Source organism: Sabethes cyaneus, chromosome 2, assembly GCF_943734655.1.
Source record: "Sabethes cyaneus chromosome 2, idSabCyanKW18_F2, whole genome shotgun sequence".
Taxonomy (NCBI): Eukaryota; Metazoa; Arthropoda; class Insecta; order Diptera; family Culicidae; genus Sabethes; species Sabethes cyaneus.
Window position 1 is genome coordinate 94,946,197 of NC_071354.1, and position 24,394 is coordinate 94,970,590.

Below are 24,394 nucleotides of genomic sequence, written 5' to 3' on the forward strand. Positions count from 1 at the left end.
CGATGTAACGCTCATGCGTACTTTCCCGTATAGGACTTTCTCAAGTGACTTTCCTCCTAGAGAGGATTGGATGTCAGGCTACATGGAAAGGAAAATTTCCGACTATGTGGTCTGTTATACCGATGGTTCCTTGTACGAAGGTCGCGCGGGTGCTGGTGTTGACTGCCGTGAGCTGGAATTGGAGGAATCCTATTCGTTGGGTAGTTACTGCACCGTTTTTCAAGCTGAAATCTTTGCAATTAAGTGCGGAGCTCAGTTTGCACTTCAGAAAGAACTGATAGGCAAGATTATCTACTTCTGTTCTGACAGTCAAGCCGCTATAAAAGCCCTTTGTGCGGCTAATTCTAAATCTTAAACAGTCATCGCCTGCCACACCCAATTAGAAGAACTAAGCATTCTAAATGCCGTTCATCTGGTTTGGATTCCTGGCCATTTTGGTATAACCGGAAATGAATGGGCTGATGAACTAGCAAGATCAGGAGCAGAAAAGTCGGTTTTCGTACCGGAACCTGCTTCACCAATTGCGACATGTTGGATAAAACAAAAGATTCGATCTTGGTTTTCATCTGAACATGTACGTTATTGGGAAAATCTTGAAACTTGTCGTCAAACGAAAAGTTTCATTGTTAAGCCTTGTGAGAAGGTTGCGAAATTTCTTTTGCAACACTCAAAGGTAAATTGCAGTATTCTTGTCAGATCACTGACTCGTCACTGCAGACTAAATTATCATATGGCTTTCATTGTAATTTATGTGAATCCGACTACGGTACACCATATCACGTAATTTGCAACTGTCCTGCAGTAGCACAATTGCGTCATAGGATCTTTGGATCCTACGTCTTAAATGAATCGGATTTTAGGAAACTAAAATTACGAGACATTTTGATGTTCCTTACCGAAAGCGGTATTGAGCTATAAGCTCTTATTTATCATGAGTATACCCCCCAGGGGGTGTACTTTTGATAAGTTAACTACTAAGGATTGCAGTATCCCCTCGGGGGTACAAAAATCTCTCGGTATATATATGTTTGTGTTTGTCCAAATTCCTCATCCACCCCTTCCTATTCCTCCTGTTCTCCTTCCCGTCCTCATCAGGTAAATGATGACACGGGCAAGATGGGCAAGGCACAAATCTTCCATATGATTGTGAGGAACGTGCTGCTCGAGCCAAAGATGCTGATACCTGATACCTGATAAGCTGCCAAGGTTTGCTGATGTGTTTCTCTTTTTGATAGCATTCCAGTGGATAATGGATATATGGAAACCATGTTTCGTCATAGTCGTAACCATTGAATAATGAGATGAATTACCAAATGCGCCTTCTACGTCAAGGAAGGCAGCTAGTGAAATTTCTTTTGCTTCAAAAAACTTTTCTAGTTTTCTTACAAGAACCGTATGTAGTGCTATTATTGAAGATGTGCCTTCTTGATATCCAATACGTGGATAAGTGGAACCAAACTTTTGCAAGTAATGTAGCTCTAAAACTCTGAAAGCGAAGGCCGCCCACAAACTTTACCCGTTATGATGTTAAGCTCTTCCGGAATTGTATTTTCCCACTTTTTAAAGAAAATTTAGTAAAATTTGTTATTAAAATATTGTATTGTAATGTATTGTATGAAAAAACAGTGTAGTTATTTAAAACTTTTCAGAGCAATATAGGTATATGACTATTGCTTCAACTTTCTGATTCTTTTCTAAGCAGCAATATCACGTGTTCTACTGTGACCTACATAACAAATCTTTAGTCCCCGTAGCACATTTCAAAATAATTAGGTGGCAATTTTGCATAAGATCAAGGTTGACTAAATATCACATTCCAACATAACAACGTCGCCAGGTAATATAAACCTAGGTAATCACTGCTGTACAAAAGCAAGTTTTATTCTCGTTTCAAACACATTTACTCTGGTTTTCAAGGCTTCTAACGAACTTAATTTTTATTATGTCCAGTTCAACTGAGTGGCGCATTCGATGTAAATAGCTAATGCGATAGCCCGTACTGCCTGGGCAAAATTACAGTCGGGTAGAACCAGCCGTTGGCACTTATTTGATTGACTCTCCCAGCGAGCCATTAACCTCGAATGGAGTGCATTCATGTGACCTTTGTCCATGCAAATAGCACCTTTTGTTAATTGCACTTCAGCAAATCAAAAATCATTACATTGTTGCGTATCTTTTCGCATCAATCAGCGTCTACCTACCTGCAATATTCCACTTTTGTCTAGACTGAAAACGTAACACTCACCGTAAGGGATGTCCATTCACTTGCCGGAGTCGAAAGGGAAACAAAAGTATTAATTTTACTGGCACCAACCGCACCAACCTGCCATGCTGACCGGGGCCAAAATTCCGGTTCCATTTTCCATCGATGTTGTTCAAGCGAACAGAGAAGGAGATCAACCGAACCGCCGAGCAGCAGGCAGGCAGCAGGTCAGCGCGGTGGGCTCATCGCTCACATTTTCAACGACTGCGACGGATCGCAGACAGTTTTGGACAACAACAACTACAGTGGAGCCCCAAAGTGAACAAAACAAGGCCAAAGCGGAACAAGCTGCCCTGAGCTGAGCTACGTTCGTTGAGCGTTGAGCTGACACAAGCGAGCAAGCGAGACGATCTGCGAAAGCACAACAACCACACCGAATCGAACCGCAACGAGCCGTACCATCGCCATCGGAACGGACCAACCAACCAACATGCCGAAAACTCAAACGAAATTAAAATAAACAATGAAAAGAACGTGCTTTATTTTGATTAATTAATTTTTTCGTTTTATTCATTTTTTTCGATTTTCTATATAGGGTTTTTTTTGTTTGTTTGTGTGTAGCTCGTTTTGCCGTTGACTCACAGAGAAGCTATAATTTCACGTGTTTTTTCTTTACTTTAGTTTGTCATTTTTTGTAATCATCTAATCCCGCGCTTCCGAAAAATGCACAGGAGGTAAGGTGTAACATTTTAATTAGTCAGTCTGGTCACACGATTTGCTCTGTTTAGCTTTCCGCTTGGTTACTGTTTGCTCCATTTGTGTAATGATAGGTTTTGTTTAGCGATTTCCTTCCATTGCTAGCGACTTTTTCTTAACGTTAATATACTTTTTACATAGTTTGTGTGTGTTTTGTTTGCCGTTCGTATCTAGATAAACTTCGATTTCCCTATAGAGCGAGATAGAGATAGGTCTCTATTTATTTACAGAAAGTAACTTTTCCTCATGCACAGCTGCTTTGTTTGCCAGTTCAATATTAAACATTAATATTCGCTTGAATCAGTCCCTTTTTTGTTTGCGGCACTCGGCCGTACCGTACTTTATTTAGCAAAAAGCCCTAAACGCTAGACCAACCAACGGGTATTTGCCGTACTTGCACTAAATACACTTCTTGCCTTGTTTACCGAATATAATGAGAGAAAAGCGACGAGTGTCTATCAATTAAATAGCAATAAATAATTTAAATAATAATTATACACGGAAGGATGTACGAACGTGTACAGCTGCTGCAGGGTTAGCTTAAATCGGTTTATTTCTGCGCTTTCTTTGTTCGATGTTACGAAAGAAGAAGAAGTAACAAACTTAATAAGACAACACAGTCAAAAATATGACAAGAATTTTGATTCGATTTTTCGTTTACAGAGTACAACGCGTTTCGCTTATTTCACTCTAACTTGCAGGACTTTAAACATTGGAAACTGTAAGTAAAAAGCAGGTGTTTGTTCGTTACCGTGTACATTGCTGTTCAACTATATTTTATACTGTTTGCATTTTTTGTTTTGTTTGTGTGTGTGTATTATTTGTTTGTTGCGATAGTAGCTAGTAGCTTTAGCGGTATTTTTGTTGCATTCACTCGTTACGTGTGACTTTTGTTTCGTACTATAGCTTTTGTCATTTTTCTGCTTTATTATTAAAACTTATAATACAATATCACAAATATTTCTCTTTTCAACTTCACATGCGTGTGTAGTGTGTAGTTCCTTAACAACTCATATTAATACTCGGGTTCCACTTTCTTTTTTACATATAATTTAGCACTTCTGACATGTTTCCATCAGCAATTAAATTCTTTTCGTTTCTCATAGCGCTATATTACAACTACATCTTCTTCTATGTACACTCTATTACATCACTTGACTATTTCTTCTTTTCTTTCTGGCCAACGAATTCGTCGGTCTGCTCCACCCCTAGACAAGATATGCCTGCACGTGATGCCCATGGGGGACGGTGTTTTGACCGGAGAGGATGCTGTTGGCACCGCCGTTGACGCCGCCACCGGCACCACCGGGTCGCCACGTTGCCGGCCGGTGCACTCCAGGAACCATGTTCTCGCACTCCAGCGTGCTGTAGTCGGAATCGATGCTGGAATAGATATGTTCACTAGGTGGTCGCTGCGGAAGCTCCACCATGCCCCGTCTCGATGGGCGCGGACTCGGTGTCGCCGTCGTTGCCGACGAGTAGTTGGCTTCGTCGATCTCCGGACAGTATGCTGGCGGTGCCTGCCGGAACATTACACCTGCGCTGGCAGTTTGTTTCACCCGTTCGTGATGATCGATGGTGTAGTTGTTACCTCGATAGGGTGCCTCCACCGGTAGGGCGTATCGGAGTTTCTCCCAGAAATGCCGATCGCTCCGTTTGATTCTATTTACAGTGGTAGTTTTTAGATAAGGAACTAGCTCGACGTCGTTTTCCGCTTCCAGAATCACGCCAACTTCTTCTAGTACGACCAGCTTGTGTGGCCGGCCCCGCAAGGCATCGTGAACCGCTCGCCGTAATTCACATCGACTCCACTCGGTCTGGAGGAAATTTCGCGAAAGAAGCATCACTATCCGTCGCGAAGCTCGTGACGCTTCCAGGAGCTGCAAATGTGACGCATCTTCCGACAGATCCCTATGCTGCAAGCATAGCCTCAACGGAGGGCGGCCATTCTCCAGCTCGGCAGCAATATTTCGCGCGACATATTCCGCATCCTTAGCCGAGTAAACGAATATGGCATCGTAGAGTTTCTCGGCATCTTCACATCGTGGCCCGAAAACACGCACTCCATAACGCGAAAACAACCAAAATCTTAGCGGTTCACGAAAAATAAACATAATCAGCACAAACACCAGCAGGCAGGCAATGATTAGAGCAGCGGCCAGCAGAAAGATGTAAGTCTCGGAGAGCCTGTCAGGCAGAACGGAACTGCCGGCATAATAATCACTACAGCTAGCCGTCACGTTGAAATCCAGATCACGATGGACGCCATCGTCCACACAGTATATGTCCTGCATGTCTTGAATAATGACTGCGTTGTCAGCCACGAACGAGGTGAGCTCCTGCATGAATCGACATCGGCAGCTCCAGTAATTACGGCCGAGCGATAGCGACTGCAAGCTTTGCAGCTGTGTTGCTTGAAGCTGAGCCATCGGAATGGTGGTCAACCGGTTACCATCGATCCGCAGCACCTGCAGCGAATACAACGGTGCGAATGAGTTGTTTGCGACCACGGAAATCATGTTATTCTGTAGGTAGAGCTCCTTCAGCAGGCCGAGGTTTTCAAATTCATAACCGTGAATCTTCTGAATAGCGTTATCTTCCAGATGGAGCACCTGCAGTGCGGTAAGCCCAGTGAATGTGCGATTTTGAATCGTGATAATTTTGCTCGCATTGGCGAAAAGCACTTTCAGATTCTTGCGTCCGATAAAGGCATGATTTTGCAGCTCTGGATAGTCATTACCGTCCATGTACACTTCGGTAGCGTCCATCGGAACCGGTTTGGAAAGTGTGGCTCGCTGGTTGCCACAGTCGACCACATTAGTGCCCCAGGTTTGGTCATGATAGCACGTACAGTTGGTCGGACAAGTCATCTCACAGTCGCAGGCGTCGAAATCGCAGCAATGGCACAACGCGAAACAGTGCGTTTCGTATTTACACAAAAAGTCCTTTGGTTTCAGTGACACGATCGGACGGATTGGCGATCCCCTCGCATGTGGCATAATGCATTCCACGTTCGGCAGGTCCATGATTTTCGGATGCTGCCGGGCTGTCAAATTATTTACGCGCTGCATCCACTCCATCGAGCAATCACACTCGAACGGATTGCCGCCGAGATAAAATTCCGGCAGCGGTTTATCGATCGGCTGCGGTGCCACACGAAGTTGATGCAGTTGAAGTTTTTTCAGTGAATTAGCGTACATATCAACGCGCGCTAGATTTATTTTATCGATGAAGGTGTTTGCATGGATTGTGCTGATGTGGTTGTCGTTGACAAATAGCAACTCGACGCTGTTCGGAACGTTCATCGGGCCAATATCAGTCAATCGATTATGGCTGGCGTCCAAGGTTTTCACTTTGATTTCCTCTTGCAGCTTGTAGTAATTACCAAGCGACTCGATGTAGTTACCGTGAATGTCCAACCACTTCAGGTTACTGGGAATGAACGCATAGTCAAACCACACCAAATGGTTCTCGGCCAGATTGAGCCACAGCAACGACGATAGGGTAGCGAAAATACCATTTATGTCGGTCAGGAAATTTCCATCCAACCGAATCGCCTCGATGTCCAGATTCTTATCGAAAGAACCGCGCTCGATGTTCTGCACTCGGTTTTTCGCCAGATTAAGCACGCTCAACCGCGGCAAATCGGTAAACATTCCGATCGTAATATTTTCGATCTGATTGTCGATCATCCGCAGACCGGTCAGCTGGTTTAGGTTTGCAAATGTTCCATTCTCGATGTAGTTTATTTGGTTTTCACCCAAATCGAGCGCACGAAGCACCGTCAAATCACGAATCGCATGTGGAACCTCTGACAGTTGATTCGAGCTCAAATCCAGCTCTTTCAGATCGGAACAATTTTTAAACACATTTCGCTCTACGATGCTGATGAGGTTGTTATTCAGGGTCAACTTGGAGAGCACATACAAGCCATTAAACAGACGATCGTCGAGCGTGTGCAACCGGTTTTCGGCCAGGTTGAGTGTATGTAAATTGTACAACGGCAGGAAAGCGTTGTCCTCGATATAACCGATCGAGTTGTTACGCAGATCTAAAATTTGTAGAAAATAGAGCTCTTTGAAGGTTTGTGAATCGATCCGAGTGAGCGCATTGTGGGCAAGGTTCAGCACCACCAGGCGAATCAGGCCGGAGAAAGTACCGTTATCGACGTGATGCGAAGACAGTTGGTTACGGGACAGGTCCAGCACCAGCAATTGTTCCAATCGGTGAAACAATCCCCGTGGCAACTCATACAGTTGATTACCTTGCAGGTGAATCTCTCGCAGTTCACGAGACCCTGCTAGTAAGCCGGCTGGTAAAGTTTCCAGATGATTGTAGCTCAAATTCAGTGTTCTTAACGAGCTTAAACCAGCCAGTGCTTCACCATGCAGTTCGGTGATGTTGTTGTACTCTAGATTAAGATGCTGCAGCCGTCTCAGTCGGGAAACTCCCCAGTTCTCCGGAATCTTCATAATTTCATTGTAGCTCAGGTTCAACGTTTGTATTTCCGATCCACCGCTGCAGGTTTTTCCGGCGAGACCGAGGCTCTCGGTCGACCGAATACGATTGTTGGTCAGATTTAAAACTTTCAAACTTGTCAGCGGACACAAAAAACCGTCCGGCAGTGCACGAATGTTATTATCACTTAAGTCCAGTGATTGCAGTTCTTTCAGTCCTTGCATCGAGAGACTTTGCAGTTCCAACACTTTGCCGGCACTCCACTCGTAGTTTCTTGTATAGACACTTAGTTTCTTCAAAGCCATCAGCCCTTCGAATGCTCCCTCGGGAAGCTGAAGCAACTTGCACGATTCGATTTTCAGTTCACTTAGGCTCGATAGTCGTAGGAAGGAATTTTTCGGTAATTGACTCTCGAACAGAATTAGTTCACTACACTGAATATCTAGGCGGGATGTGCCTTCGGCATCCTGCAGATCGAGCCCGGTGCGTTCCAGTGTCCGCAAACGACAGGTAACACTAGCTTTTTCGTACTCCCAACTGCACTGTGAACCGAACGCCACGGAAACCGCCAACAGCAGCAAGAAGCTCACTGCTAAGGTCCTGGGTCGCTCCATATTTTTCTCTTCTTTGAGTCGTGACGACAATGACCGAGTTACTAAACTCCGCACTATCTCTTCTTTCGCGGAAACTCTGCTTCACACGACCGCGTACCGTTTAAAACTACGTTTTTTCTTCGATATCATAAATTAAGCATCTTCAAACTTTTCTTCACTTTTTTTCCTGCTTCTGTGTTGCTCTGCTTGTTGTGTTATCGATTTTTTCCTTTTTCCGAAATCAGGTTCCGAGCAGGGAAAGAATACAAGGAAACGGAGCCGAACGAACCACAACCAACCCACAGCGCAAACTAGCTCAGCTCGGCCAATGAAAATGAGCACGAATTTCGAATATTTCACAAACTAACGCTGCACTGTTATTTCATTTTTTAATATATTCACCACTCTTCTTCAGTGGGCTCCTCATTAGACATTTAATATTTTCCGTGCTTTCTTCGCTACTTTTATTGCTCAGTTCATTTCACACGACTCCGTTGTTGGAGCAGCAGCAGCAGCAGTAAGCTGTTATAATTTTCATGCTGTTCTTCGCCACACACTCTGGTTTCTTGATATCCGTTGGTTTTTTCTTCTCTTCTTTTTTTTTCTTCGAGGCAAACTTCAAAATGGTACTTTGCCTGCCCTACACTACACTTATTTGCTCCCCATGCACACACGACGTCCAGTGAGATGATGATGATAGTTGAGCGCAATTGGAGAGCTCTGTGCTTATGTTTTACACTCCCAAGAACGTTAGTCGTTTTGGAATCACACCCGTTACGAGGACGATGTGCAATGTACTTCTATTCTTCGCGACGATCCGACTCGAACTGAACAACCTACGGTGGAACGAACCGCAGCAAAGTTGCTGCTCAGAATGGATGAATAGCGGGAGAATGAAAGAATCGCAATCGGGCTCGTTCGGGTCCGGTTTTGCTTCGTGCGCTAGTTTGTTTCGCTGGCCACCGTTTTCAATGGGGGCAGCACCTGCTGGCCTATGCTCTCTTCGCAGACTACGGGACTTGGCGGCGTTGGCACTGGTGGACCGCGCATTGCTGGTGTTGGTGGTACGTAGGACAGAAACACACCGGATCGGAAGGCATTTGTCAACGTGGTGGAACCTATGCTATAGGCTGAATGGCCGTCTGGCTCGCACCGCTCGGAATAGGCATTCGTGCATACTTTTCGAGAGTAGGTAGAAGCAAGTAAATGATGGAAAACTATATCGCATGCAGTTTGGTCTCGGTCGGTTTTTTTTTTCTTTCTAGTTTGTCTTAATGCCAGGACCGTGTTGTTTGCATGGCCCATGAGAGGGCAGCACCGTACGGTGCTGCGTGGTTTTACTTATTCGATAGGTTGACTGACGGACGGACGGAGTGGAGCGCTACAAACATTATGTATTAATGCAAATCAGTTTTTGTTTGAGAAAATAATATCGCTCGGTCGGATCCTGTTTGTTTGCCATAACGGCGAGCGACGTTGAAGGAACTCTAGCTTGTGCTTTTACACATATTTCTGTACGCGAAGTGTATGTTGCGGTAATTTTAGAACCGTGATTTGAAATCATAATTACTCATAAACTGTGTGCTCTCTTGATCATAGAATTTTCTGCCTTAAGTTTGCTTTGCTTTGTCGGCATGCGACGATAAAAATCAATTAATTTTCACTGCACCTCGCTGTTCTTAAGGTTTGGTCGATAATTCTTCCACTGGCCACTCTCAAGTCTTGGGCACTTAGAAAAGCGACATATCCACACGCGTGTTCGAAACCGAACCGGAGTTGTTGAACTTTAATTCCTTTCTATTGATGAAAATCATCGTCCATTGAGCTGTCATTTGGCTCTTCTCTGCATGTGATTGAAAATTCGTGTGGACGGTTCATTCCTCGGAAGAGAAGATATCATTGGCTGGCGTGACTGGACGGACCATACACGTTTGACCCCTTTTTAATTGAACCAATCATGGGTATTCTCGTGTGGCAAAACGAATGAAATTTTTTTGTCGATCGATTGACGCACAAGATCGATGGATTTGCTGTGAATAAAAGAGACTACCTTGCCAGGGAGATAAGCCATGAACGCAAGCCCACTTTAGTCAAACAAATGGAATTAATTGAAATAACAAATTTACTCACAATGAAAACCATATCTAAGTGATTGATGGCCATTCGTGGAGTGAAAGAGTTGGACGCGATGTATTTATCAAGCATTCCGTGACACCTTCTCTATGATCCACTCCGAGATCGAGCGACTGAAAGCGTGGCAACTTCCTGGGTGTGTGTGTGTGTGTTTGTGTGTCATGCACTCATTCTCGAACAATGGTTGTCACCCTAAGCTAATCAAATAAACGTTTTTGGAAATTAGTTCGATGTATACAACCAAAGCTATGCATTCCAATGATAATTAACGCTTCATTTCAAAACAGTGGTCGATGGGATGGACTTTTTTCAGCGCATTGAAGCAGATAATATACGGGTTCTAGCAGATCGTTACCAAAGCGGACCGCAGAAGAAACGACACATGTCCTCCGAGGGGTGGAACCTGGTACAAATTTGTGCTACCCGTTCCCCGTGACAGTTATGTTCCGTTCAACCCACCGAAAGTTCGATACACGCACGACTAAACGGGAGCAATTTTGCTGCCATATGTCATCTATCCGAAGCGAACGAGGAAGAGCCGATCTATTAGCCTAATAGATTCTATTGCATGCATCGCATCGGACGAAGGCAAAAAGACGAAAAATTAAATCTTCAGCAGAAAATATCGAATGCTTCAACAGAAAGAAAAATGCAAATAACAGATTAGACACATATGTTAACCAATACATATTCATTGACTGCAGCCAGTGTTCGCTGAGAGGGAAATAGTATGAATGAATTATGTTAATTCTGTTCGAAAACATTCCTCGATGTTTGTCAACACGTTAGTACGAAAGAGATCACCAGCGCTCCGCTTTAACAAAAACACAGAGCCGCACTGGAAATTTCCCCTCAAAATTCTCTCTTTTACAGTTCCGCTCTCGTTTTGTTGAAAATACTACGCTCTTTCATTCTCCCATCCCATTCGCACCAATGCTAGACATCACCGTTGCAAACATAAACATAAAACCGAACAACCAACGAGCGAAGAGAAAATACTCACGATCTCTTTTCGTGTGTCTCTTCCATTCGCTCTCGCTACCCGATCCGAACCAACCGAGGAGTCCTCTACTGTAAATCTTCGCGGTCGTGTGGCGCACACTCGTCGCTTCGGCTGCCGTGCCGAGATGATGCATAAAATCGACCGAAACAATATTCTATCGCTTTCCATTACATCACCTTCTCAACCTTTTTTCGATGCCCACCGGAATCTCACTTTCGTTCAATGTTCTCAGCGTTTCCTCCACACCGTTAGTGGGGGGTTTCTTCCACTACCTCCCACGCATTCGCACCCTTCCACAGTCACTATCAAGGAAACACCGGGCCAGATTCAGTTAGGATTCATTTCCCTCGGTTCCGCTCTTAAAGGGAATCCTCGAGCCCATCCGATTGCCGCAAAAGTTCGGTCCACTTCAATAAATTGTACGATTTGTGCCTTTTCCTGGTCTGACTCATTCTCCCCACTGCACTGGTCGTGGACGTGGACGTGGGCCAGCCAGAAATCCCTCTCGATTTCAATTTCCCATAAAACGGAATCGGAAGCGGGTTGTGGTGGGCAATAGCTAAGAGGATTTGTTCGACAGCAGCCCCGTTTGGATTTAATTTTTGATGAAGATCGGTCATCTGCGATTTCCCCACGCCGACCGGGGCGGGTGGGCGGTAGGCTGGCGGTCATCACCCACTGCCAGCCGGCAGCCGCCAGCAGCGAAATAAGCAGCAAAGCAACAGCGGAGAGCAGCAGCAGCATGTTTGGAATCCATGGAAAAAAAAACTGCTCCACTGCAAACAAACGCGCCATGGACGAAAATATTTGGTATCGGTAACGTGCAATTTTTGCTTCCGTCTCATCTTATCGGCAACGGATCAGCGAAATTAACGGTATGATTCTTTTTTTTTGGGTTGTTTCAGCAGAAAAAAGGCTGGGTTCAACCCGGGCAATGTGATTTTCAATCAAGCGAATATATTGTAGTTCGATTGTATTTCTTATTGCTGTTGGTTTCTCATTAGAGTTTACGGAACGCTTTCCTATTCATCCGATTGGAATCGACGGGAAACAATTCTCACTTCAACAGTCAATTAGATTCTCATCTAGTTAGATTTTTTGTTCAGAATCGCATTGAAGGGCTGTACCATTCGTTCTTGGAAAATATACATAGTCCATAGATTGATCGAGATTATTAACATGATGATATGTAGATGTTTTCAGCAAATAAATAATCTCCCGATGATTACTGTTACCTGCCTATGTGTAGCGTAGCATGCTGCGTAACAACTGTAAGGTTATAAACTCAAGGAACATTTTTGTTGTACAGCAGCTCATCAAGCACTTGTTCCATTAGTTTAACTATACAATAGTTAAATAAGCTACTCTTAAACAAAAATGTTTGTTGGGAAAGTCTGTTTTATTGACTGGACTGTATCGACGGTTCGAATCTGAAGGTGGCAATACCTTTTTTGCACAACCTGTTATTCTATCTAGACAAGTTTATACTTACCTTTAGGCAAATTAGTTCAATTAAAATACTGTTTATCGAAATTTTTCAAACATAAATTGAAGTTCGAGGAATGTTTGAAAAATCATACGAAATGGATAAGTAAACTACAGTACCAGACAATTTCATGACCGGATTATCGAATTTTGGCAGTCAAACTAAACTCTGGCAAAACAACTCTGGAAATTTTTGTAAATTTCTTTTACATTCAGTAATGTTCAGCTTAATCAATAAAGATCAATAAATTCCTGATCAGCTTGGAAATAAAGGCAAGCGCGTCAGTTTATTGAACGACGTCTTTGAAAATTGCACGCAGTTTAAAGAAACATTTCTATAACCATGACAATTTTATAACCGCTGGAAAGAGTACAGTATTGTTCCAATTATATCAGCTCCTCCATGAATTTGTGAATTGTTTTGCTCAAAGTATGCCAAGCTTTTACTAATGAATTAAGTTCCACACTCCAAAAAATCGACACGTCGCATCTACGTGAAAAATCATGTAAACTTCTGTACAGCAACTTACATGAACTTCATATACTAGTTAATGGGAAAGTTGATAAAATTTACCGGGATCGCACGTAAACTGGTTAGTAGGAGTGCAAGTTACCAATAATGCACGTGAATGTTACATGAAAAGTGTGATGGATGAGAATTACCTATGTTTTCACGTAAATTCGACGTGTCGAGCGAAGTTTCGAGCGAGTGTTTCTTTTTGCATTACAGTAATGTTCCGATTTTGTCAGCCCCATGTTGAATTTTAGGCTGACAAAACGGGGATTTTTTTTTTTCGAACATTCAAAATTCTAGACTTAAGACCTTGCAATATCGAAGACTTCCACTAAAAATTAAATTTTAACCCTCAATTGGTCAACCGAAAGCTCAATGAACCGGGCACAGCACACTGGTCCAGAACCTGTTTTGGTGCGCATTAGCTTTGAGCGGGAAAACTTGGTTATAGGTTTATGGACCCTTTGGAAGACTTTCTTAGAATTAATCCCCTTAAAAGTGCAATAAAAAAATTATTTTTCTTCAGTCTCAATATAACACACACGGTGTTCAAAATACCGTTATTAAAAAATAAAATAGGCCATTCAAACGGAAAATGCCAGTTGGTTTGTATTGCCATCCTACACCTCTGAGCCAATTTTTAAAAAAATCGATCGACGAATTTTTGAGATACGCCCTTTTGAAGTTTCAAAGGGCAGATTACTCATATAAAGTAAATAAAAATCTTCAATGACACTTCCATAATGAACGTAAATCACAGCCGGTATTGATTTTTTATGCAGCATATGCGCATTGCCGACCATTCTAGGAGTTTTACGCTGTATTAGGACTAACCGGAAATGTTCCGGATTAAGTTATTGCTGTGGAAAATAGCCAGTATCGAACATGAACAAATACCTATCATGCGACACCGCAAATTACGCCAGAATTTAAAAACTAGGTCACTGACAGTCAGATCAACTACCTAGCACCACGTTGATTATATCTGGACAAGTTCCGGGGACTTCCGGGAACACCCAGACGAGTGGCCAATTTCGTCCATGAACAAAAGCTTATCGTGCGGCACCTTAAATCACACTAGAATTCAATAACTAGAACAATGGAAGCCAAATCTGCTATCTAGGGTCAGGTTTGGTCATATCTGGACATATTTAGGGGGCTCCGGAAATACCTAGAAAATGACCAATTTAGATCATGAACAAAAACTCATCATACGACACCTTAAATCACACTAAAACTTTTAAAATAGATTCAAGTAAGCCAAATTGGGTACCAAGAACTACAATGGCCAATTCCGAACATTTCTTTATTATCAAAAATGCACCACATTGTGTTATGGACTTCCCAGGGGTTCCCGGAGTCCCCCAAATATATCCAGATATAACCAAATCTGATCCTAGATATCAGATTTGGCTTCCATTGATCTAGTTATTGAATTCTAGTGTGATTTAAGGTATCGCACGATAAGTTTTTGTTCATGAACGAAATTGGCCAGTGGCCACTCGTTTGGGTGTTCTCGGAAGTCCCCGGAACTTGTCCAGATATAACCAACGTGATGCTAGGTAGTTGATCTGACTGTCAGTGATCTAGTTTTTAAATTCTGGCGTGATTTGCGGTGTCGCATGATAGGTATTTGTTCATGTTCGATACTGGCTATTTTCCACAGCAATAACTTAATCCGGAACATTTCCGGTTAGTCCCAATACAGCGTAAAACTCCTGAAATGGTCGGCAATGGGCATATGCTGCATAAAAAATCAATACCGGCTGTGATTTACGTTCATTATGAAAGTGTCATTGAAGATTTTTATTTACTTTATATGAGCAATCTGCCCTCTGAAACTTCAAAAGGGCGTAACTCAAAAATTCGTCGGTCGATTTTTTTAAAAATTGGCTCAGAGGTGTAGGATGACAATACAAACCAACTGGCATTTTCCGTTTGAATGGCCTATTTTATTTTTTAATAACGTTATTTTGAACACCGTGACACACTGATGTATTCCGCAAAGTTTTATAGCATATTATTACAAGAATTTTTTCTGAAGACAGTAACCTTCTATCTCGTCTCCAAAGATAGAAAAATCCTATTTCTCATAAATGAAAAATCGTTAAAATCAGTTTTTTTTATTTTAGCTGTTTTTCTAGTTGTTGTTTGGCTTTTTCCTGTTTGACAGAGTTGTACAAATAGTAAAAATACACAACATTGCTGAAAATAGTATACCTCCATCTTTCCTTGTTTAGGAACTATAGAACTTTTATTATAAAAATACCCTAATTTTGACCCCGAATTACTCGTAACAAGGCATCATTTTATTCAAAAACTCTCCCCAGAGAATCAGAATAGTTTCAAGCAGGCTGAAAAGTTTTATAAATCATGCTTAAAAGCACAAAAGTTAAACTAAATTTATAGGATGATAAAATCGGGATAAAAAGCTGATAAAATCGGGGGTAGACAAAATCGGGAGCTGACAAAATCGGAACATTACTGCATTAGGATGGTCATGCTTCCACCCATTAGGCTGATTAAAAACAGATTGAAATGCCTACCAAAAATACAACGTCTTTATCAAAGTTGTAGAACATGCTAAAATAAGTAACTTTGGCGAATATAGAAACTATCTATCTGCTATGGTTATCAAAATGCAATGATTTGTTTGTAAAAAGCACTAAAAATCTATTTATGTCAATAATCAATAGCTTTTGAGGATACAATAAGATACAGACAACTGATACTTGCTTTTACACCAGTTTTGTTGTAGTTTTATATGTGAGTTGTTTGATCAACCACCACCTTGAGAATTATTTGATCTAAAAGAAGTACTATTTTTCTCCGAAAAAGCTCAATATCTAGGAAAATTTTAAAAATAGTGTATAACGATAGTCCACTGAAATATAGATTTTAGTAAGATAAATAACTTTCTAGAACACTATGAACACGTAAAAATTGACCAGAATAATTTTGAGACAAAAACTGTTTTAAAGGGCTTGTCCAAAAAAACGTTTCATAGGTAATTTAATGAAGAAATACAGCTGTAATATCTTTCGCAAAGTTATCTCAGAGTTCGAAAACAGACACTGATGAAACCTGCTTAGTAGATAGTAGCTAGTAGAATTTAATTGATCCAAAAAAAATCTTTCTCGACAAGTGGTCAGGTCTTGAACGCTAATAGCTTAGCGGTTTCTTGATCGATTTTCAATATTCTTACACCAATCGATCGGAAAATCTTCTAGGAATTGACCTAAATAAAGAAAAGTATAGATTCTTGATGTTGAACTATTGAAAAATTTAAATTAATGAAGCATTATCCAACTGTAAATCCTCGCTTCGTGATTGGTTGCAAAAGACGCCATCATAGTTTTAACGTATTTTTAGAAAAAAAGTGACAAAATCTCCACGTCCCAACAGGTCGAAGATTCTTTGCGACGATTGAACCTAGACCAACTTGATATCTGTGCTTGGGAAGTACACCATAAGGAGTGACAAAGTCCGCTCGTCCGCCAGATTGCGTATTTTCGCCGTATTGCGAAACCACTCCTCTTCTTCAAACGGTGTTAGCGTTTAAACATTAAACCTTGTCCAATTTGATGACCTGAACGTAAACATCCATGTGCTGCAAGAGTTTGTTCGGAACTGTTTTCTCGTTCGTAAACAGGGCTGAAGGGATATTGCTGGCTTTAGTTTTCAATAGGTCGCATAATGCATGTAAAAGGATCGATTATGCGACCTTCTGAAAACTAAAGCCAGATTTGTGCATTTGTCGTGACGCAGCAATTCTCAAAGCGAAGAAAAACAGTGACTCTCTTATCCGAGAATAGTTTTGAACGTTTCATTTGCTACTTTGCGTCAGTTAGCCTGCAGTTGCTGCAGTTCTTTACATAGTTTCAATAGTCAAGCATTACATTTAGATTAATTTAGTTCAAAAATGATGGACAAAACAAGGCAGGAGAGCGATCCGTAGTGATGTCAATGTTTATTTGACCGTCAACTCAGTAAAAGGTAGTGAGGTACACCACATTTTACAAACAACTTTAACTTACTTATGTAGTAGCTTTTAATCACGAAAATGAGTAAAAACATATGAAAAATTATCGACCTGCAAAAAATTATCGACTTGCAAAAATTTGAATTCAACCTGCAACACGGTCAAGCCATTTTAACATAACAATTTTTTGATGTCATCCAGCCCATCGACATCTCTATATCGAGCTGCAGTGAACGTCAGCGACAGCATGTCCTGGGCTCAAAATTTGACAGCGGGCCCAAATCAAGCTGCTGGCAGTCGAGTGAAACGAAGTGATGAAATGCTATTTCATTTTCGCTCACGCTGAGATGTTGGCTACAAAAGCATGGTTGCCTGTCGATGGGGTGATGTCATCAAAATACATACACAGGTCGGACCCGATTATCCGGGTGAAAAAAATTTTTTTTTTTCAATGATAAACACGTTTTCAACGCTTCAAAAAACTAATTTAAAAAAAATTTTCACCCGGATAATCGAATCCGACCTATATATGTAAACAGTGTTTGATGTTGAAATGAGATTTGAGACGCTAATAACATTCATTTAAAAATAATCGAATTTTCTCAACCTGCAGTTAGTCTTAACAAATGCTGTATTTAGCATGTATACATGAAGAAGCGTATTCTTACTTGCATGGATACATGCTACTATCACTACAAAGAGACTTACGTATTACTGCGTCACCTATGCGGTCGTGTCTTATACACAACCCCTCTGATTTTTCTCCATTTCTGTACCGTTTCTTTGGTTTTTGCACTAATTGTCTTCTTATTTTCTCTAATGCACTAATTGTCCTCGAGTTTCCTGTTGCATTGTATCAGTCTTTGTTTCTTGCCCCATATTTTCTTATTCTCTGCCCTATTTTTCCTCAAGTAATCCACTCGTTTTAACTATTTTCATTCCCGTTTTCCATCTTCTTCTTTTCTCTTCTCTTTGTCCTCTTTTTCCATTTTCAGATTTCACCTTTTCTAACTCATTTTTATCTCCTTTCCTTCTTGTTTTTCGTCTTCGTCCGTTACGTTTTTCCTCTTTTTGATGCCCCGTTTATCTGTCTTTTCAGTCGCGTTTATTCTGTTTTAAGCGCCCTTTTTTCTGCTTCCTCCGGAATTTTCCTTTTTCTTCATCTCCCATTTTTCGTCTTTTTCTCTTCCGTTTTATTTTTTTCTTTATTCCCTTTCTTATTTCGTTTTCTTTTTTTTTCTATCTCGTTTTCACTTTTTTAATCCGCTGTTTCTTTTTTCTTTGTTCTTTTTCTCTTCGTTTCCTGTCCCGGTTTTCACCCATTTTCTGGATTCTGATGCCCACCCAGATAGCTCCGGGGTACGATGCTAACCTAACAAGCCAGTCATCGTAAGTTCGAGTCTTGACTGGGTGCTGCCGCCACTCTGTGTGGTACCGCCACCCTAGGTGGTGCCAAGTCAATGGGATCTTTGCACTAGCCCCGTAGTTTTCCAGCATTCTAATAACTAGTTGTGAAGTCTACGAAGTTCAAATTCATTTTTGCCGATTAATTTGCAAGAATGCTTTAGATCTGGTTAAAAATTTGGAGCTGCGAACAAAAATAACTATGGTTTTCGTAACAAACTCTAAAATGTACGAGCAGTACGAGAAAAATTTTAGAGCAAATTAAAAAAAAACAAAATTTGATACCTTGATGTAACTGATTTTGATTACAGTTGGATTTCGAATTTGGCATGGTTCGATTTTGGTATTTTGGCTCATTTTCTATAGTGGTGTCTGTGTTTTTTAAATCCGACTGGCCGAAATAGCTAGCACAGCAATTAAATGCTTTTCAAAAACAGATCAAAAGAGACAAGAAAAGAGAGACCGATGGATCACTTCTCGCTATTGCCTACATTCCGGGCTCATTGTAGATAATTAGTTTTGCAGTGACAACAGCTTGCTGCTGGCGCTAGTGTATCACTGAATCGTTCATATACACTAGCGCCAGTTGTCACTCAAATACCAGACATGTCAGCACATATATTGGTAGTAGTGTAAATAACGCACCATACGCTAGAATTAAAAACAAAATGCTGCTAATGGTTAGTGAATGAAAATTAATTTATATTTTCATATCAGAGGGGAATTTTTGTGTTCTTCCGTGATAAAAAGAAGTAGAATCGTTCTGTGATAGCATATTCACAGCTGTTTAGTTTCTAGAATAAGTAAACGTGATCATAATTGTGTGTTTTCCAAACCATCATCAAGAGCGGATACGTGTAAGCGATTGCTGCTAGTTTTTTCAGCCTGGTTACGTGCTAGTGGAAAAACAGTGGTTTTGATGTTTATTGAATAAAATCAAGCAAACTACTTACATTTTTATGAAAATAGTTATAACACATTAAAGCCTATGAGTGCTACATTCGTTTCAGTATTGTTATATAGCGGCAAAGTTTTTATTTGGGAAAGTGTAGCCAAAAAAGGTAATGTATGCCGAAATTAGTAGCGTGATGGGAATACCCTCCCGTACCCTATTAGTCAGTTTCCGCAAACGTGCTTTAAATAACGAAAAAATAATGCACTCAGTGTGTTCATGAAAAAAAGTTTGCGGTTATAGAATGTTTCGAACTATAATATTTTTATTGTCGTAGGACTACGTCTTACCGCAGGCTGCCAAAATCTTATTTGCATCGGACGGATAGCTCTTGGCGGACCTTTTAAACATAAAATGGTTGCAATCGTTGATTAATAATATTTAGTCAATTTCTGACTCATTGACATTCAATTTTTTCATATCAAAAAGGGTCTCGATTTTGGCAACATAGGCGACACGCATTTGTTGCCAAATTCGAAATCCTACTGTACTACTTTTGCTATCAAAAATATCAAACGGAATACTAATTTTACTGTTACACAATAGTAATGCGAAAGCTGAATTAGTTGTCATTTTGCTATCATATCATCAGCATATTGCTATCAGTATGTACTTTGAACTGACCATTTTACTAAAAAAAATTATGTGAAAATAGATTAATTTAAATATTGTAGGTTTATTTACATCGTAAATAGAAGTTGAGTCTGATACATCATAACTGCCATTTGGACTCGGTATCAAAACATGATTTCTAATTGATATCAATGGCACAATTAATGATAATTTTGGTATACTTTTGTTGTCAAACCTTGCTCGGGAGGAGCGCCTGGTAAAACGCATTCTTCCGTATATTAAAGTTCACAATGGACCTGCTAAGTTTTGGCCTAATTTGTTAAGCTGCCACTATAGTGGTGAAGTACTAGCGGACCGCTATTGCGCTATTACTATTGTATATATGTGTTTTTGTTTGTCCAAATTCTTCATCCACCCCTTCCTACTCATCCCGTTTTCCTTTTCTCATCAGGTAAATGACGACACGGGCAAGATGGGCAAGGCACAAATCTTCCACATAATTGTGAAGAACTTGCTGCTCGAGCCAAAGATGCTGATACAGTCGGATTTCGAATTTGGCAACACATGCGTGTCGTCTATGTTGCCAAAATCGAAACCGTGCCAAAATCGAGACCCTCTTTTGATACGAAAAAATTGAATGTAAGTGCGTTAGAAATTGAGCAAATATTATTAATCAACGATTGCAATCATTTTATGCTTGAAAAGTCCGCCAATAGCTATCCGTCCGGTGCAAGTAAGTTTTTGGCAACCTGCGGTAAGACGTAGTTCTACGGCATTAAAAATATTATTGTTCGAAACATTCTATAACAGCAAACTTTTTTTTCATGAACACACTGAGGGCAGCATTTTTGCGTCATTTAGGGCATATATGCGAAAACTGACTAATATTTAAGCATATTTTGTAAGGGAAATATTTTGTGTTGACAAAAACGGATACTTTTGTTGCCAAAATCGAGGCATGCCAAATTAGAAATCCTACTGTACCTGATACCTGATAGCTTCGGGATACGATGCTGGCCTAACAAGCCAGTCGTCATATGTTCGAATCTTGACAGAGTTAATAGAATCTTTGCACTAGCTCCGTTATTTTTTTGTATTCTAATAATCGCCTGCGAAGTGTGCCGATAAAGAAGGGTCAAGTCCTTAAGGACGTTTATACCCATGGCTTTGTTTTATAAAGAAGTCTACGTCAGGTGATAAAGTATATTACAAGTGGGAATTTCTATAAGAATTGTAATATTTGTAACATTTTTCTTTGTGGGTTAAAAAGTATATCTCGAATTTTGAAAATTTTACGGATTTTACAAAATCTCCGTTCAGGGCTAGTTTTAAGACACAAACGAAATTAATCATAGTGAAAATGTCCATTTTCTGTTGAAGCTAAAGCAGATGTGTTTTGTAGAAAATGAGCATTCAACTGATCTTTGGCATAAAGTCCATTTCTAACCAAAATATGCATTCAGCCTACCGGCTGAAGAAACATGAATTGTTAGTACTCCATCAGTGTATCATTTGTCCTCTGATCCTAGATTTGAATACACAATAACGACAATTTTGCAAACACCAACCGAAAGGAATGTCTCTAGTGCGTACCAGAATACTTTTATCACGATTTGGCAATCTAGGCCCTTCACATCCTCGCATGAAATAGGGTTGCAAATGCGTGTCGGATCTTTTCTGTTTCATCCATACCACACCAAACATTGTCAGGATGACACCGGGAATTGCTATACGAAGTTTTGTGCGTGACTGTGTCCGTCCATCTACCGTTGGCATTCTCTCGTTGCTATCTAAGCCCTCGCTATCTTAGGAAATCTATCTCTCGGCCGTTATTGCCGAGCATGCCGAGCCCGAAGTGTTCGCTCTATCACAGCGTGTCAACCAGCAAGAGTAGCCGGCCATTCCGACCTGAAGACATCAATCTTCCACCGAACACAATGCGATGTAACTCATCCAGTCCGGCCCACCGGCGCAAAGTCCCAAGCTTCTTTCCTTCAATGCAGCAGAATCGCAAATTAAACAGCACAATTGAACCTCGAATCCATCCATCTTGCTGTGGCCAATTTTTCTGCTACGACTAATTTCCAGGTTGCCTGAAATAACATTTCTAGAATTTGTCCTCATTCAAAGAATTAAAAATTCTCAATTGTCAGACAAAAAATGCTTCCAAAACAACAAAGCGATGATGGCTGGGCAAAAAAATGTCATTTCGTAACGCATCGGTGTGTGTAAAAGTGGGTATTATTCACTTCACCGCGATTGTGCTACTTGGTCCTTTCTGGCCCGCTGCCTGAGTCGCATCAATCCAAGCGTGCAGCAGATCCTTGTTTTCATTTATTTATGCGATTTATGAGAAAAGCGGTTTCTATTCAAAATTTTGCGTTTTTCTCTACCCACTTTTTTCCATTTTCATTCACATCAAAAGGAAAGGCAGTAGAGTGAGAGGAAAAACTGTTGTGCATGTTAGAAGTGAGAGAGAAAGAGAGAAAGCACAAACATAGGATTAGAGACGTTATTATACCCCATTGCTGCTAGGATTTCGCTGATGCTCTTTTACCAACATCCTAGAGCAAAAGTGTGTACATTTTCAGGTAAAAAAATGTCAACTGGTGACCGACCGAGGACTGCATGCCACAATCTTTTCTCGCCACACTGCGCTCAACCCTCGCCGGGCCGGGACGGGCACGATGTTGTTGGCTAATATTCCCGCTTGTTCACCGTATTAAGCGGAGGGATTTGGATGAGAGTTGACAACTGGCTGCGATCAACCTCAAGCCAAGCATGAGCCGGCCGGCCGACCGGCTGCATTTTAGGATGAACACTTTCTTAGCTTCGAGCAGCCCGTTATCTTGATCATGTTTGCGTTTACTGAACAACACACTCCGACCGACCGGAGGGGCTTGAGCGATGAAATGCCCGATGCTGGAGGATGATTATGATGATGGGAAAATGATTTCTTGTTGATGAATAAGGCAACCATGTCCTTCAGGGTCAGCTTACGTAGGTAGACTGATGTACGATCCCTTTTGAAATCGATTCCAGAGAATGGTGTCGTTCCTCCAGGGAACTGCTTTACATTCTTGTTTGGATTATTTGTGCATTATGATGGATTAATTGGTTTCACTGTCTTGCATACCGACACTGGCATCGTATTGAACTGCTTTGATTGCTCACGATGATTTGTTCTAACTTCAGTGGTAAGAACTGTAAGAACTTAACCCAGTGCAATGTTAATGTATGTTTTTCTAATGTAAATTCTTCCGTAATGGTTTATTTAATTTACCACTCTTTGCTTTTCTTTTATTTGCAACCACCAGAGCATCAAAGGGGCGTACTGCAAAATTTCCTCTCGGTAATGAAAGCCCAGCCCCCATTCGACTGAACTGTCATTTTCTAATCCCAAAATCAAACTGCCAGTCCACTTTAACAAATTACCAAAATCCTAGCAGACCCGGCAGCAGCGTACCGCCAGCGAGGGAGCCCCAGGCATGATTTTATTTGCATGACATTCATTGGCCCGACCGACTGGGCGCCTCATTTGAAAAACATTGTTATTAGTTGAGAGCATAATCCACAACACGTGTCGGTTGTCAGAGTGTGTGGCAGGCCGGCAAGTCATGCGTAGGGCGTGCTCCCTGTAAGTCGTTGAATTTTCCGGCTTTACGGTGTGACGCAGATATCACCTACCACCAAACCAAACAATTCAAAATCATGCGAAATTATTTTCCTTGCCTGCGCTATTAACAAATAACAATGCCTCGCCGTTCATTCCGCGTGTAAAACGGGCAGGACCACACAGACTAACCGACCGGCAACTTCCGACGTTTCCTATTCCCTTTCACTAGAAAAGCCACCTAGCTTCTGTTAGCGTCACGTCCTTTATCGTACACGGTTATGGTATCAAGACGCGACGGAAGGCTTAGTGGTGGCCTGTTAGGGATTAAAATATCCCGAAAACACGCTGTTTATAAATTGTCTGCGATGACAGAGGTAGCAGCGGTTAGTGGGTCCGCTCTGATGCTGATATCACAAACGCCACCCGCGCTGCCAGGGTTGGGCACGTTAATCCGTTTCACCAATAAATCAATTCGCAACCCCATTTTTTTTCGCAGCGCTCTGGCGCACAGATGTAATTCGTAACCAGAGTCTGGCGTTTGGATTAACGGTTTCAAAATTGCAAATAATTAAAGCCAGTCAAACTACCTTAAGATGCTTGAAAAATATTTACGATAAGTTATTTTCATAATTTTGCACCAAAGCATCGATGAGTATAAGGATTAGATCATAAAATATGATTTTGCTTTAAAAAAATCAGAATTGAACGGCAATAAAAAACTG

At 41.2% G+C, this 24,394-nt stretch overlaps 1 protein-coding gene across 1 annotated transcript in view; it reads right to left on the reverse strand.

Moving 5' to 3' along the window:
- Window positions 1–2,805: 2,805 nt before the first annotated feature.
- Window positions 2,806–24,394, reverse strand: part of LOC128737654 (toll-like receptor 7) — a 116,913-nt gene continuing 95,324 nt past the window's right edge. The window contains exons 2-3 of the mRNA XM_053832330.1: window positions 10,141–10,340; window positions 2,806–10,056 (exon numbers count right to left, since the gene is read on the reverse strand). Of these exons, the coding sequence (XP_053688305.1) occupies window positions 4,168–8,031 (3,864 nt within the window). The 5' untranslated portion in view covers window positions 8,032–10,056; window positions 10,141–10,340 and the 3' untranslated portion in view covers window positions 2,806–4,167. The remainder of the gene's footprint in view (window positions 10,057–10,140; window positions 10,341–24,394) is intronic.